The sequence below is a fragment of the Schistocerca americana genome, chromosome 1 (genome assembly GCF_021461395.2).
Source record: "Schistocerca americana isolate TAMUIC-IGC-003095 chromosome 1, iqSchAmer2.1, whole genome shotgun sequence".
Taxonomy (NCBI): domain Eukaryota; kingdom Metazoa; phylum Arthropoda; class Insecta; order Orthoptera; family Acrididae; genus Schistocerca; species Schistocerca americana.
The window spans coordinates 1158648587-1158666634 of NC_060119.1; the positions used below are offsets into that span (position 1 = coordinate 1158648587).

Consider the following 18048-nt stretch of genomic DNA (forward strand, 5'->3'; position numbering starts at 1 on the left):
GGCCACAACGGCCAGCTTTTCTGAGAAAATAAGTAGCCGGACGACGTCAGATAATCATCAAATATATTTATGCACAGTGACGAAAAAAATTCCCAAGGAGGAGTTCTGCGAGCCGTGTTTCCATATTGGAAAGACGACGTCTTTTCAAATTTCGCGCCAGTCGCGTATGCTTGGCGCAATCAAGATTGTATTAATTAGCGCTGTAGCAGTGGTGAGCTTTAGTTACTGGACGTGGTGAGATGATGTTAGTCAATAATGCCTTTAAGACGACGCAGACATCATTATCAACAGCTCACTGTATATAAACAAAGCCGTACTTGGCAGGAATGTAGCTACTGTAAATGATTCCTGGCAGCGGTGGTCACGGGAAGGTTTGGTCGCAAGAAAACCGGGCTCCATACGGCCACGTGGCCGTACCGAAAGGGAAGCCCATCGTGTTCGGTGCATGGCTGTGACGCATCGTATTGCATCCGTAACAGCCATTGGAGCAGCAGTTGGCACGACAGTGACACAACTATTATAAATCGCTTACCTCAATAACATCTCAGAGCCAGACCATAGAGTAAATATCTCTGGCGTGAGCACTGCGTTCTGCGCATGTTGCCAACATTAAACCAGGATTGTCACGTGTTTTCGGGACTTCGCTGTGCGTTTGTGCTTTCCGCAGCATTTGAAGTTTGTAATATCAGGAGTTTTTGTTGTGTTTCACCGTTTGTTGATAGTGTAATAGCGATGGTGAATTACTGTTGTTGCTACGGATGCAAAGAAAAATATGTGAAAGGAGGGATAGTAACTTTTCATGGGTATATACCATGTAGTTCTAATTATAGTTATCATATTAGTAAGAGACACTGCGTATGTTAAAAATTTTGAGACGCATTATAATTAAGGCTTGATTCTGTAGACTTATTTTTCTGCGATTTTATGACTATATAATAGATATTACGGCTCGTACAAAAGCTTACAAACAATTGCTTCCTCTCGTAAATTTGCTAGTGACTTTTCGATTATGTATATAGATTACTCAGTCTACTATTTATTTAACAAGGTGGGAGCAAGTACGTAAAATGGATCGTTCTTTCTTGTGAAATACAACTAACTCTTTTCACTCATGAAGTAATGAGTCCTATCGACAGGGGGTGTCAAATTGGTTCCACATTTTTAGATTTCCAGAAGCGTCACAAGCGTCTTCTAACCAAACTGCGTGCCTATGGAATATCGCCTGAGTTGTGCGACTGGATTCTTGATATCCTGTCACAAAGGTCACAGTTCGTAGTAATAGACGGAAAGTCATCGAGTAAAACAGATGTAATATCCGGCGTTCCCGAGCGAAACGTTATAGGCCCTCTATTGTTCCTGATCCATATTAACGACATAGGAGACAATCTGAGTAGACGTCTTAGATTGTTTGCAGATAATGCTGTCATTTACCGTCTTGTAAAGTCATCAGATGATCAAAACGACTTGCAAAATGATTTAGATAAGATATCTGCATGGTGCGAGAAGTGTCAATTGATTCTGAATAAAGAAAAGTGTGAAGTTATTCACATGAGTACTAAAAGAAATCAGCTAAATTTCGATTACGCGATAAGTTACACAAATCTGAAGGCTGTAAATTCAACTAAATACTTAAGGATTACAATTACAGATAACCTAAATAGGAACGATCACATGGATAATATTGTGGGTAGAACAAACCAAAGACTGCGATTCATTGGCAGAACACTTAGAAGGTGCAACAGGTCTACTAAAGAGACTGCTTACACTACGCTTGTCCGCCCTATTCTGGAGTATTGCTGTGCGGTGTGGGATCCGCATCAGATGGGACTGATGGATGACATCGAAAAAGTACAAAGAAGGGCAACTCGTTTTGTATTACCACCAAATAGGGGAGATAGTGTCACAGACATGGTACGTGAATTGGGTGGCAATCATTAAAACATAGACTTTTTCGTTGCGACGGGATCTTCTCACGAAATTTCAATCACTTGTTTTCTCCTCCGATTGCGAAAGCGTTCTGTTAGCACCCACCTACATAGGGAGAAATGATCATCAAGATAAAACAAGAGAAATCAGGGCTCGCACAGAAAAATTTAAGTGCTCGTTTTTCCCGCGTGCCGTTCGAGAGTGGAACAGTAGAGAGACAGCATGAAGGTGGTTCAGTGAACCCTCTGCAGGCACTTTATTGTGAATAGCAGAGTAATCACGTAGATGTAGATGTAGATGCGCCATCCAAGGATGGACAATAACAAATCTGTTTTTACAACATTCCAAGTAATAGTGCTCAAGTTTTATTAGTTGCAGAGATACATCTGGCTACAGAGACAAGTTTTCATTTCACTTGTTAGTACTGCAATTTTTATGGCTTTATTTGGGGATTGTCATTTTTGCAGTAAACGTCAAGTCCTGAAGTTGTACTTGGGATTACATTATTGAATTTTCCAACTATAATCGTTATTTGTTAGTCAGCTCAACTACATCGCTTAAGCATGCCGCACGTATTTATAAATGCCGAATATGCCCATATGGTATTTGTGTGAGGGTTTTGGAATGGAAAGGGTGCTGCTGGTAGTCACTGCCGTAAAGATTACGGCAGATGATTTCCTACCGCAGAGTACCAGTGAAACTGGTGCAGCGTACAACAGTCATATATCGTCTGGACGTCCAAATGAGCGGAGTGTGGTTGAAATAGGAAAGATTGTTCACTTGGCAGAACGCGTTACTTCGACAAGCACACACATACAGTGGTGGAAATATTTATTGCATCACCATGAATTAATTCGTATTTTTGACTTTTGCTGCAGTTTGCTTCGGCTTATACCAGTCCCATTGTTGATGAACTTTGTTGACATATTCTTGCCTTAATAATTTGACTTCACGCATGTTTTCCAAGAATACAAAACTCTTTGTTGTCTTTTGGCTTTACAATGAAACCATTGTTTATGCTGCCATTTTGAGTTGAGACTTTGCAGTGAGGAGAGGTGCAGGTCAGTTGAATAAACACCAGAAAAGAAAGCTGCTATACTTGCTTATTCGTCTGTTGGTATCAGCACCAGAGAGGCAACCTCTAAGACAGGATTTAATCAGTCTACGATTTCGAGGTAAATGAAAAAATATAGGGAAAAAGGAAATGTTGATCGTGAGAAAGGAAGAGATCGAAAACGGGCGTCTACTGCCAAACAGGACAGGGTATTGAAAAGGCTTTCGCTCAACGATATTCGTCTGTCATCAACTGAACTAAGGCGAGACTGGGAAGAAATCTGTGACATCTCAGTAACCAGTAGAACTGTAGGAAATAGACACTGGAGGCTGGACTCTTAGCCCATCGTCCTAGAAGGAAGCCTTTATTGACAAAGATAATACAACAGCGACTACAATGGGCAAAGGCACATGCGACATGGACCCCAGAGATGTGGAACAAAGTAATCTTTTCAGACGAGTCCAAATTTAATCTGCATGCCTCAGATGGAAAAGTGTTCGTGCGTCGAAGAAAAGGTGAAGAATTTTTGCCATCATGCATAACACATACAGTCAAACACCCACAAGGACAGATGGTCTGGGGGTACATTTTCAGTCACGGAGTAGGTCGTCTGGACTTCATCAATAGCACTGTCAACACTGATGCCTACATATGCATCCTTGAAAGGAAGCATATGCCAACCATTAGAGATCAGTTTGGAGATGTTTCCAATTGCATTTTTCAGGATGACTCCGTTCCTTGCCATAGAACTTTGAAGGTGAATCCTATGACAAATATTTGTACCAAACACGAAGCAGATTCGCTATTTTGTCGAAAGTTGACATGTTGAGAAAACGTGGCTGTTGTGCTTCAGGTTTATAATTTATATAAAAAACAGCTACCAGCCACATGTATGGTTTAAAAAAGGTTTATTATCTTCAGACCATAAGCAGATTACTTTCTTATCACGCACTTCTACATTTCAGGTAAAATCTTTCCTTTGACAAAATGGGATTCGAGTAATGGAGTGGCCTGGGAACAACCCTGATCTCAATCCTATTGAAAACTGTTGGAAGGTCATGGGAAATGCTATCACCAAAAAGAAGCCACGGAATAAACGGGAGCTGTATGAGACCCTTGAGCATGTGTGGTTTCATGAATTGAGCGAGGAGTACATTAAAAAGTTCATTCTTTCAATGCCTTCACGATGATTAAGGCGCGCAGTGGAGCAACAAAGTATTAAATCCAACAGTGTATTCATATGAGGCAATAAAACACTAAAATCCATCAGTGTTGTGACAACATTAATATGCAGTGTTGCTTTCAAGATTAGTATTCATATTTCAGAATAGCAAACAGAATAGCTGACATACCCACTTACTCATTTTTCAAGAAAGTGTTAAATTATAACAAGCAAACATTTTTATAGAAACAAAAATTAAGAATAAAAACAAATTGACAAAAATTATTGTGTATATTCATTTCTGATAGAAATCAAGAGAAATCAGGCAAATTTAGCTCAGTTGTTGGATGATTGTAACAAAAATAGTTAATTGTAAGAGGTGATGTAATAAATATTTCCACCACTGTAACTTCTACAGTTAACGGTGTTCCACATCCAAGCGTATGACGGACATTACGTACGTGCGGCGTCTATCCTTATCACTTACAGCGGATTCAGTACCTTCCAAAATGGGATGAAAGTAGACGAATGGAATGTTGTCATTGCCCAATTGCTAATCTCCGAGTAATCCCGCTAATACTGTTTACTGACGCAGCCACTTTCAATTGTGACGCTACCAGTAGTAGTTGTTAATTCACAGTGGTCGTCCGACGAAACTGTAAATGTTTCTGTGGACACATTCTCAAGAATATCCCTCTAGAAGCGTATGATGCATTATGACAGACAATCAGCTGTTTGGGCCTGTTGTACTATCGCAATGTCTTCAGGGTCCCGTTTTCTAGACATTCTTCAAAACGAGTTTCCAGTATTGTTGGAAGAAGTTAGTTTGGCTTCAAGAACGTATACGTTATTCCAACATGACGGGGCCCTTGCATATTGTAGTCGACATGCTAACACATCATCTAAACCTAACAGTCCCTGGAAGAAAGATCGGCAGAAATAGTCACGTTCAAAAATGGTTCAAATGGCTCTGAGCACTATGGGACTATTCGAACCTGGAAGCTCGTTTTCAAGAAAGTTGAAGTGATTTTCTTGAAGTCATTTCTACTTTCGTGAAAACGAGCTTCCAGTATTATTGGAAGAGCTTTCTTTGGCTGCAAGGATGTGTATGTTCTGCCAGTATCACGGCGCCCCTGCAGATTCTAGTCGACAGGCGACACATCTAAATCTAACATTCTCCAGAAGGATCGGCAGAAACGGTCATATTTCTTGGCTTTCAAAGGTTTCTCATTACGACTTCCCTACCAAAGAATCCAATACAGTAATAAATTTCATTTGACAAACTGTAGGAGACACGGTAGTAAACTTTGTTGCACTGAGTCAGATGCTTTTTGGATCGTGAGTACAAGTAAAGTAGGTACCTTCTGCACCACTGAACTTCATATTGATTTACGGAATGTGAATTAAAACATTTCGCCCACAATGCTGGTAGTGGCAGTGTGAAGAGGTCTCATATTAATCACCGCCAGCAGTGCGCAGCTTTGCCCGGGATGTTTAATACCTGCCACACAAAGTGATCGGTCCTGTAATTTGTTCATACTCACACCGAATGCAAGCCGCAAGGGTAAACTGCAATCGCATTAAATCGATGGGTATATTTGAATCACTGGGTGTAAACGGATTGCGGCCAGTGAGTACATCTTCACCTGCGTGAAAAGACGATGAGTTGCGCCATCTGTTGTTACATTTTGCATTAGGTATCTCATTGTGCATTTGTTTCAGCTCAGTTTTCATTGTTTCAAATATGGCTATGTTTGAGCACGACTCGAACTGTTCGAACAGTTTAAATCACAGTTCGGGTTCTGTTCGATCTTTCGCTCGTCACGCGGTCTAGTGACTCCTGGTGGTACTATCTCCAAGACGGGTACTGTCACTGAAATTTACTCTCGTGATGGGAGTTACAGTTTACAGTGATGTAGTTCTTTTAGTAAGCAATTAAGGTTTCACTAATTTTCTTCATTGTTTCATGTGAATATAGAAATTTGAACTAAAACGGGCACGAATTACTCGATCAACCACATTTAGAAATGTTTGGTAACAACGGTTCTCTTTTATATTATATTATATTTATTTATTTATTGTGAGTATTAAATAATAATTGGTCTATGTCCTCCCAAATGTTCATTAGTGGATCGTGTATACATCTGAATTAAATCGACCAAGAACCATTGGAGATTTCTGGTAACAACTTTTCACCTTTATATATTACATACATATATGTTTCAAATCAGATTATGAAATCTTACGTAGACAGTGATCATCCTCTTGTCTTTGAGGTGAAGTGTGCAAAATTTCAACAGTACTGGATTTAAAACTGTACATTTACAAACATCGAAACAAATAAACACACACTTTTCTTTACACGAGTGTTGGAACTTTAATAGAGGCAACTATTCATTTACAGCTCGTACAGAATAGATACGTGTTTCAAAGTTTTGCTGACCTTCAAAGTAGTCACCAGCATTGTGTGTAACCCGTTGCCAGCTATGTGGAAGTCGAAGGATGCTCTTAGCAGTGCCAGTTGTGTTGACAGTTCGAGCGGCGTGGTCTATTGCTCGACGAATTTGTAGCAGTTCTGAAGCGAACGCCGTGAGTGTTTCCTTCAGTTTAGAAATCGAGTTGAACTCACGAGGGCTTAAGTCAGGGGAGTGCAGTTGGGGGTATACCACTTAGCAGCCCCATCAGTCAGACAAATCAGTAACAGCTTGCACTGTACGTGCTTGAGCATTGTCCTGCAAAATGATGGTCAGGTCCTGCAGAAAGTGTCATCACTTCTGTCTCTAAGCTGGTCGTAGGTTGTGTTCCAAATATGAACAGCATAGAGACAGAAGGGATGACACTTTCTGCAGGACCTGACCATCATTATGCGGGACAATTCTCAAGGACGTACAGTGCAAGCTGTTACTGATTTGTTTGACTGATGGGCTGCTAAGTTCTATACCACCTACTGCACTCCCCTGACTTAAGCCCTCGTGAGTTAAAAACTCGATTTCTAAACTGAAGGAAACCCTTCACGGCATTCAATTCAGAACTGCTACAGATTCATAGGGCAATAGACCGCGCACCTCGAACTGTCAACACAACTGGCACTGCTAAGTGTATCCTACGACTTTCACGTCGCTGGCAGCGGGTTATACACAATGCTGGTGACTTCTGTGAAGGTCAGTAAAACTTTGGAACACGTATCTATTTTGTACGAGCTGTAAATAAATAGTTGCCACAATTTAAAAAAAAAATGGCTCTGAGCACTATGGGACTTAACTTCTGAGGTCATCAGTCCCCTAGAACTTAGAACTACTTAAACCTAACTAACCTAAGGACATCACACACATCCATGCTCGAGGTAGGATTCGAACCTGCGACTGTAGCGGTCGCGCGGTTCCAGATTGTAGCGCCTAGAACCGCTCGGCCACTTCGGCCGGCGCCACTATTAAAGTTCCAACCCTCGTATATGTAGATAGATCACGTAAGTCAATAGGGGTAATACATGCCTGCGTAAATCCTTGTCCAATCCTGTTGGCGAACAGAAGATAGGCGTCGGTCCACGCCGAAATCGGTGTGAGGACGGTGAGGAGGGACGAGAGGAATATGCCGATCCCGAAGACGATCCTGCCGCCGAAACGGTCAGCCAGAAGCCCACCAGGTATGTGACCCGCCGCGTAGCCGTAGTAGAACGCCGCCAGGATCTCCCCCTGCTTCTGCTTGTCCCACGCGAACTCCCCGTTCTGCAACAGTGCAACCTCGAGCCTTAGCTGCGAGATCTTTTCCGTAGCTGATGCTCTGTTTCCTTCTTATCGGCTTTACAACTCTCTCGAATTAGTTTGCAGGAGTTTTCATTGATCTGTTTCAAGAATTCTATCGTGCAGCACCTGTGGTAGACCCACATAGCCCCATTCTATACACTGACAGCTCACAAGTCAGGAATAGTTACAGGCACATATACAGATGGCGGTGGTAACTCTTACAGAAAGTACAAGAGGGCAGTGCATTGGCGGAGCTGTCGTTTGTTCTCAGATCTTCATCTACATCTACATCCATACTCCGCAAGCCACCTGACGGTGTGTGGCGGAGTTTACCTTGAGTACCTCTAACGGTTCTCCCTTCTATTCCAGTCTCGTATTGTTCGTGGAAAGAAGGATTGTCGCTATGCCTCTGTGTGGGCTCTAATCTCTCTGATTTTATCCTCATGGTCTCTTCGCGAGATATACGTAGGAGGGAGCAATATACTGCTGGACTCTTCGGTGAAGGTATGTTCTCGAAACTTCAACAAAAGCCCGTACCGAGCTACTGAGCGTCTCTCCTGCAGAGTCTTACACTGGTGTTTATCTATCATCTCCATAACGCTTTCGCGATTACTAAATGATACTGTAACGAAGCGCGCTGCTCTCCGTTCGATCTTGTCTATCTCTTCTATCAACCCTATCTGGTACGGATCTCACACTGCTGAGCAGTATTCAAGCAGTGGGCGAACAAGCGTACTGTAACCTACTTCCTTTGTTTTCGGATTGCATTTCCTTAGGATTCTTCCAATGAATCTCAGTCTGACATCTGCTTTACCGACGATCAACTTTACATGATCATTCCATTTTAAATCACTCCTAATGCGTACTCCCAGATAATTTATGGAATTAACTGCTTCCAGTTGCTGACGTGCTATATTGTAGCTAAATGATAAGGGATCTTCCTTTCTATGTATTCGCAGCACATTACACTTGTCTACATTGATATTCAATTGCCATTCCCTGCACCATGCGTCAATTCGTTGCAGATCCACCTGCATTTCAGTACAATTTTCCATTGTTACAACCTCTCGATATACCGCAGCATCATCCGCAAAAAGCCTCAGTGAACTTCCGATGTCATCCACAAGGTCATTTATGTATATTGTGAATAGCAACGGTCCTACGACACGCCCCTGCGGCACACCTGAAATCACTCTTACTTCAGAAGACTTCTCTCCACTGAGAATGACATGCTGCGTTCTGTTATCTAGGAACTCTTCAATCCAATCACACAATTGGTCTAATAGTCAATATGCTCTTACTTTGTTCATTAAACGACTGTGGGGAACTATCGAACGCCTTTCGGAAGTCAAGAAACACGGCACCTACATGGGAACCCGTGTCTATGGCCCTCTGAGTCTCGTGGACGAATAGCGCGAGCTGGGTTTCACACGACCGTCTTTTTCGAAACCCATGCTGATTCCTACAGAGTAGATTTCTAGTCTCCAGAAAAGTCATTATACTCGAACGCAATACGTATTCCAAAATTCTACAACTGATAGACGTTAGAGATATAGCTCTATAGCTCTGCACATCTGTTCAACGTCCCTTCTTGAAAACGGGGATGACCTGTGCCCTTTTCCAATCCTTTGGAATGCTACGCTCTTCTAGAGACCTACGGTACACCGCTGCAAGAAGGGGGGGCAAGTTCCTTCGCGTACACTGTGTAAAATCGAACTGGTATCCCATCAGGTCCAGCGGCCTTTCCTCTTTTGAGCAATTTTAATTGTTTCTCTATCCCTCTGTCGTCTATTTTGATATCTACCATTTTGTCATCTGTGCGACAATCTAGAGAAGGAACTACAGTGCAGTCTTCCTCTGTGAAACAGCTTTGGAAAAAGACATTTAGTATTTCGGCCTTTAGTCTGTCATCCTCTATTTCAGTAACACATGATTCATGTGAGAAAGTTTCCGATGTGTTTATGTCCGCATGACGGGAATGAAAAGACTCTGAACCAGGAATGGTAGTTGGAGGCAGACGCATGGGACATTCGATTTCGGAAATCGTTGGGGGATTCAATATTACAAAATCCACAGTGTCAAGAGTGTGCCGAGGGTACTAAGTTAAAGGCATTACCTCTCATTACTGACATCGTAGTGCCCGACGGCCTTCACTTAGTGACCGAGAATAACACCATTTGCGTAGAGTTGTCAGTGCTAACAGACAAGCAACTCCCCTTAAAGAAATGCAGAAATCAGTGTGAGACGTACCGCGAATGTATCCGTTTGGAGAATGCGGCGAACTTCGGTGTTAATGTACTCTGGCAGGAGATGTCCGTCTCTCCTGAGCTCGTGACATTATTGATTGGACCTAGACGACTGGGAAACCATGTCCTGCTCAGATGAGTCCCGATTTCCGTTGGTAAGAGCTCATGGTAGGGTTCGAGTATGGCGCAGACCCTACGAAGACATAAACCCAAGTCGTCAACAAGGCACTGTTAAGTTGATCGTGGCTCCGTAATGGTGTGGGCTGTGTTTACATGGAATGGACTGGGTCCTGTGGCCCAACTGAACCGATCATTCACTGAAAATACACTCATACTCATAAATTAAGGATAATTGCAGAATGTGGTGCCACACAACGTGGCACTACACAAAACTGGCACTAATAGCACAGGGACATGGGGAACACACACGACACAGATCTGTAAGTCCACGGTATTGGTGATAAGTTGAGAAAACCGTCACGAAATACATGTGCTACAAAGCGCCACTGTTTCTTGCCCATGTACCCCGACATAAATATGGGATATGATCACCATGCACACGTGCACAGGCCGCACAAGGGGTTGGCATGCTCTGGATCAGGTGGTCGAGCAGCTGCTGGGGTGTAGCCTCCCATTCTTGCACCAGTAACTGTCGGAGCTCCTGAACTGTCCTAAGGGTTTGTAGACATGCAGCGATACGTCGACCGAGAGCATCCCACAAGTGCTCAATGGAAAACAGGCAAGCCACTCCATTCGCCTGATATCTTCTGTTTCAAGGTACTCCTCCACGATGGCAGCTCGGTGGGGCCGTGCGTTATCATCCATCAAGAGGAAGGTGGGACCCACTGCACCCCTGAAAAGGCGGACATACTGGTGCAAAATGACGTCCTGATACGCCTGACCTGTTACAGTTCCTCTGTCAAAGACATGCAGGGGTGTACGTGCACCAATCATAATCCCACCCCACACCATCAAACCACGAACTCCATACAGGTCCCTTTCAAGGATAATAAGGGGTTGGTATCTGGTTCCTGGTTCACGCCAGATGAAAACCCGGCGAGAATCACTGTTCAGACTACACATGGACTCGTCCGTGAACATAACCTGGGACCACTGTTCCAATGACAATGTACTGTGTTCTTGGCACCAGGCTTTACGCGCTCTCCTGTGACCAGGGGTCAGTGCAATGCACCTTGCAGGCCTCCGGGCGAATAAACTATGTCTCTTCAGTCGTCTGTAGAGTGTGTGTCTGGTGACAACTGTTTCAGTGGCTGCGGTAAGGTCCTGAGCAAGGCTACCTGCAGTACTCCGTGGCCGTCTCCGAGCACTGATAGTGAGATATCGGTCTTCTTGTGGTGTTGTATACTGTGGGCGTTGTATACTGTAGCTCCTGGACACGTTTTCTGTCTGCTGGAATCGTTGCCACAATCGTGAGGTCACACTTTGCGGCACACGTAGGGCCTGTGCTACGACCTGCTGTGTTAGACCAGTCTCCAGTCGCCCTAGTATTCTACCCGTCATAACCTCATCAATGTGTGTTCTTTGAGCCATTTTCAACACACAGTCACCATTAGCACGTCTGAAAACGTCTGCACAGTTATTGGCTGCGCCGTACTCTGACATGCACCAACACACCTCTGCGTATGTGGACTGCTGCCAGCGCCACCGTGCAACCACCGCAGGTCAAATGCACCGCATTGTCATACCCCGAGGTGATTTAAACCCGTAAACCGCCCACCAGAGCGTTGTTTCACCATGTACCAGCATTATCCTTAATTTATTAGCATGAGTGTAGTTATGTTCGGCTGCTTGGAGACCATCTGCAGCCATTGAAGGATTTCATGTTCCCAAACAATGGTGGAATTTTTATGTATGACAATGCACCATGTCACCGGAACACTGGACAGTTCGAGCGAATGATTTGGCTATCCAGATCGCCCGACATGAATCCCATCGGACATTCTTGTGACACAATCGAGAGGCCATTTCGTGTACAAAATCCTGCACCGGCAACGCTTTCGCCGTTATGGACGCCTATAGAGGCAGCAAGGCTCAATATTTCTGCAAGGGACTTCCAGCGATTTGTTGAGTCCATGCCATGTCAAGTTGCTGAACTCCGTCTGGCAAAAGGAGGCCCGACATGATATTAGGAAATATCCCGTGACTTTTGCCATTTGAACGTACTTTGTACATGCTGTTCATATCGTCACCTTATTCACTCAATCAGTTCGTCAGAATGCTGTTACTGATATAGAAGGTTTTACGAATACAATTTCCTCTTCGTGCGAGTAATGGACGCAAATACAGAACCGATGCAGCACTTTCGAAGTTTCCCTCATCCGTCGGTGCACTCGGTTTCACATATCTCGAAGTCTTGTATCTTGATGTTCTGAAATAATATGCTGCAAACTGATTCTGTAAAGAATATTACCAACTGATGTGGATCACACAACAAATAAATTTTACAATAGATTTCCCTACTTTATTTGCATTACAACGCTGTCGATGGCCACTTCCAGTTTGACAGATCATAGTCAGACAGCTAAAGAGATGCACATCTCTTCCTACAGAAATGTTCGGAAGATAAATAATCCGGGCATTAATTAGCAACACAATGTTTATTTGAATTTCACAGTGGCATAATCAGAAATGTGAAATCACAGTGCACACGATATAACTTGCATTAAAATCGCTAAAATTACGCTGTCCAACAAATAGTGTTCGTGGAACATGATCACTTTGAGGTTACGTCTTTACTATTCTACACGAAATTTTACGCTGCCAAGACATTAAGCAACTGCAGATTTTTGACTAAAATCGACGAAAAGAAGCTACGACATTGCTTGCCAGTCGCAGACTTTCGCTTTAACCAACATAGTAGTTATATGGTTGCTCGGCAGCTCCAGACTGTTAAGTTATATTGTTGTTACTCGTCTATGTCGCGTTTGTGGTGTTTCCATATTCTCCTCCTCTCCCTTTACTTCACAGTATCAAATGAACCAATCAGAATATCAGTCACCAAACTGCGACGTCTGAGTGACTAGGTTAGCCTAAGGAACGTTACGTGGAGTTGCGGAGCGACAATGTAAAACCCAGAGGTGTGTTCCCTCTGGTTGGAATGACTCACCCTGCCACCAGCTTGATTCTTCAGCACCAGCCTTCCTGGACACACATCTGGGTCGTCTCTACTGCTGACCGCCGCACCGAAGTGAAAGGCGTCGCTGGATCTGAGAGCGCGTTCTTCGAGCGCCGTCTCGTTGACCATGTCGACGATGGCCACAGAGATGTTGACGCGCGTCATGAAGCTGATGGCCAGACCCATGAGGCTCAGCAGAGCCACGGTGTACCGGGTCTTCCAGCAACCTGCGACACAGACGTCACGGATCACAGCATTTTCTCTACAGCTTACATTCTTCACTCCAAGGAGAAGACAGACACTTGAGAGACATCCCAATTGTTAGACATCTTAAAATTTGGTTCACGATTCCGAATCTGTAACTTGAATGGGAAAAGTCTACCAGATGGCGGCTGCTGTAGCGACAGGCAACATGTCTGACGAGCTCCCTGTCAGAGATACTTCTAAATTACAGAAGAATTAAATTTTGCCAAAATGACCGTACTCAGACATAAAACAGAAAACATTGTACCACTACAGCTATTTAGATGTCAGTATAAATTTAATTACTTGTATTAGACGGGAGTTGGATGAAATAACCCACGCTGTTGTTGTTGCGGTCTTCAGTTCAAAGACTGGTTTGATGCAGCTCTCCATGTGAGCTCTCCTGAGCAAGCCTCTTCGTCTAGGAGTAACTACTGCAACCTACATCCTTCTGAATCTGCTTAGTGTATTCATCTATTGGCCTCCTTCTACGATTTTTGCCCCCCCCCCCCCCCGCCCCCACGCTTCCCTCCAGTACTAAATTGGTGATCCCTCGATGCCTCAGAATGTGTCTCTCTTTCCAATCTACTCCTTTCCTGTTCAAAACATTCATCAGCTTGTTGCACTGAACTCTGTCAAAAGCCTTTTCTAAATCTATAAAGACAGCAAAGATTTCTCTACCCTTTTCCATATACAGGGTGTTTCAAAAATAACCGGTATATTTGAAACGGCAATAAAAACTAAACGAGCAGCGATAGAAATACACCGTTTGTTGCAATATGCTTGGGACAACAGTACATTTTCAGGCAGACAAACTTTCGAAATTACAGTAGTTACAATTTTCAACAACAGATGGCGCTGCGGTCTGGGAAACTCTAAAGTACGATATTTGCCGCATATTCACCATGCGTAGCAATAACAATGACAAAATGAAAAGTGGTACATCAGTGAACATGGAAATAATACAGTGTAATGAGCTGTTTTAACAACGTAGTAAAAGAAAGTTAAAAACGTTGCACATACTTCATATGATCCAAGTCCGTGACGCTGTGTGTCCAAAGACATAGCTAGGTCATTGGCCACTACTCGTAAGAATGGTGGAAGTACCTCAGTGTACCACTAGAAGTCCCTGTCTTGCAATAGAATCGATGTCACCGGTAATTCATTATTCAGAAAGTACGGGGGTCTCAAAGTGTTAAACAGCTGTGGTCATCACGCAAGCTACACTCGTAACCTTTAATGTGCTCAGACCGCAAATGCTCTGTTATTTTCTGGGGCGCGCACGGCTTTCTGTACTTCTCCGTTCCTAAACACGCGTAATGAGATGTCACATTTGTGAAACGAGTGTCATCGGGGCTATAGCTTCATGGTGGAAAATATTAGCCCTTAACCTTGAGGCTTCGTACCACGTTTTCCTGCTGCTGTTTGAAAAGGAAGAAAGCTTTGGCTTGAACGTGCTGTCGATTACGAAGGATTTAGGGGTGGATCATGTGCTCGGATTGGGGAAGGACGGGTAAGGAAACAGGCTATGCCCTTTCAGGGGAAACATTCCGCCCTTGGCGTTAGGTGATTTAGGAAAATCAAGGGGAAACTAAGTCTGTGCGTTCGAACGGGTAGTTGAATCCCCGTCTTCTCGAGCCTAGTATGCTAACCACTAGACAACCTTGGTCGGAATTCTCGACGGCGCAGCAGCTAACATGTCAGAGTTATATACTAGTCTTTTCTCATCTATGCAGCCAGGTTACTAGTATGGACTAACTTCGGGTCCGGCGTTTATAATGTGTGCAAGATGCCGAAAAATTACTGCTTCCCCTGTTTTACGACGAATATTACCCCAGCATGTATAAATTATCAAAGTAGCTAATTTTACATACGAAGTTTTCCTTATGAACGCCTACAATCCCTTACTGCAAATTTATTTGCAACCCCAAATTTTCATTCACTTTTCCTTTTATGAAAACATTAGTAAATACACTCCTGGAAATTGAAATAAGAACACCGTGAATTCATTGTCCCAGGAAGGGGAAACTTTATTGACACATTCCTGGGGTCAGATACATCACATGATCACACTGACAGAACAACAGGCACATAGACACAGGCAACAGAGCATGCACAATGTCGGCACTAGTACAGTGTATATCCACCTTTCGCAGCAATGCAGGCTGCTATTCTCCCATGGAGACGATCGTAGAGATGCTGGATGTAGTGCTGTGGAACGGCTTGCCATGCCATTTCCACCTGACGCCTCAGTTGGACCAGCGTTCGTGCTGGACGTGCAGACCGCGTGAGACGACGCTTCATCCAGTCCCAAACATGCTCAATGGGGGACAGATCCGGAGATCTTGCTGGCCAGGGTAGTTGACTTACACCTTCTAGAGCACGTTGGGTGGCACGGGATACATGCGGACGTGCATTGTCCTGTTGGAACAGCAAGTTCCCTTGCCGGTCTAGGAATGGTAGAACGATGGGTTCGATGACGGTTTGGATGTACCGTGCACCATTCAGTGTCCCCTCGACGATCACCAGTGGTGTACGGCCAGTGTAGGAGATCGCTCCCCACACCATGATGCCGGGTGTTGGCCCTGTGTGCCTCGGTCGTATGCAGTCCTGATTGTGGCGCTCACCTGCACTGCGCCAAACACGCATACGACCATCATTGGCACCAAGGCAGAAGCGACTCTCATCGCTGAAGACGACACGTCTCCATTCGTCCCTCCATTCACGCCTGTCGCGACACCACTGGAGGCAGGCTGTACGATGTTGGGGCGTGAGCGGAAGACGGCCTAACGGTGTGCGGGACCGTAGCCCAGCTTCATGGAGACGGTTGCGAATGGTCCTCGCCGATACCCCAGGAGCAACAGTGTCCCTAATTTGCTGGGAAGTGGCGGTGCGGTCCCCTACGGCACTGCGTAGGATCCTACGGTCTTGGCGTGCATTCGTGCGTCGCTGCGGTCCGGTCCCAGGTCGACGGGCACGTGCACCTTCCGCCGACCACTGGCGACAACATCGATGTACTGTGGAGACCTCACGCCCCACGTGTTGAGCAATTCGGTGGTACGTCCACCCGGCCTCCCGCATGCCCACTATACGCCCTCGCTCAAAGTCCGTCAACTGCACATACGGTTCACGTCCACGCTGTCGCGGCATGCTACCAGTGTTAAAGACTGCGATGGAGCTCCGTATGCCACGGCTAACTGGCTGACACTGACGGCGGCGGTGCACAAATGCTGCGCAGCTAGCGCCATTCGACGGCCAACACCGCGGTTCCTGGTGTGTTCGCTGTGCCGTGCGTGTGATCATTGCTTGTACAGCCCTCTCGCAGTGTCCGGAGAAAGTATGGTGGGTCTGACACACCGGTGTCAATGTGTTCTTTTTTCCATTTCCAGGAGTGTATAAATTATCGAAGTAGCTAATTTTACATACGAAGTTTTCCTTATGAACGCCTACAATCCCTTACTGCAAATTTATTTGCAACCCCAAATTTTCATTCACTTTTCCTTTTATGAAAACATTAGTAAATACAATATACTGAGCGTTATTTCTGTTTATTTGCATTGCAAGTAACGTAAAACTTCCTGGCAGATTAAAACTGTGTGCCGGACCGAGATTCGAACTAGCAGAATTAAAGTTGTGAGAACAGCTCGTGAGTCGTGCTTGGGTAGCTCAGTTGGTAGAGCCCGCTCCGACCCACTGCTTTAATCTTCCAGGAAGTTACATATCGCCGCACACTCCGCTGCAGAGTCAAAATTTCGCTCTGGAAGTAAAGTAAAAATTGAAAATAAAGAAGTTTCCTCATACAGACTTGACCCCACTACCGTGGTGTTACCATTCTGTACACTTTCCGCTGCGCCAACTGCCGTTTGTAAGATACGCTATTAGGGCTGAAGCCGCGCCAGGACTGCTATTTTTTCTAAACACCTGACCATTTGGAGCTCCCCTTCTGTCACTTTAATTTCCGGCAAAGCTCTGCGTATTGTATAAATCTTGTGCATGTGTGGTCTTGTGAGATCCAAACGTTATGTGCCACAACCGGCATCTGTATCCTGCCAGAGAGCTATCCGTTTCTTCTCTATTGTCTTCTTCTACATCTACCTGGATACTCAGCAAATCCCATTTAAGTGCCTGGCAGAGGGTTCATCGCACCACTTTTACAATAATTCTCTATTAGTCCAAATTCGTACAGCGCGCGGAAGAAACGAATACTTATATCTTTCAGTGCGGGCTCTGAATTCTCTTATTTGATCATGGTGGTGGTGCCTCCCTATGTAGGTCGGCGTCAACAAACTATTTGCGCATTCGTAGGAGATTTTTTGAGAAAATTCCGACGCAACAAAAATCGCCTTTGTTTAAATGATGTCTACAACATTGTCGCACCACGGAAACAACACCATGTAGAAGCTTTCTCTCGGAGCGAGTACCTTTACGGCCAACGTTCTAGTAATAAGAAAGGCAATCAGAAACGTACTGCATAATACCATCGGCATTCTGATCACAACACATTCGCGGAACGCCCTGGAAAAACTAGATCATAAGTT

At 44.5% G+C, this 18048-nt stretch overlaps 1 protein-coding gene across 1 annotated transcript in view; it reads right to left on the reverse strand.

Annotated features, from left to right (window-relative positions):
- The window catches only part of LOC124597680 (sialin-like), a 93083-nt gene extending 79630 nt beyond the window's left edge, over window positions 1–13453 (reverse strand). Inside the window, exons 1-2 of the mRNA XM_047135953.1 lie at window positions 13259–13453; window positions 7630–7867 (exon numbers count right to left, since the gene is read on the reverse strand). Of these exons, the coding sequence (XP_046991909.1) occupies window positions 7630–7867; window positions 13259–13453 (433 nt within the window). The remainder of the gene's footprint in view (window positions 1–7629; window positions 7868–13258) is intronic.
- Between the last annotated feature and the right edge of the window lie 4595 nt (window positions 13454–18048).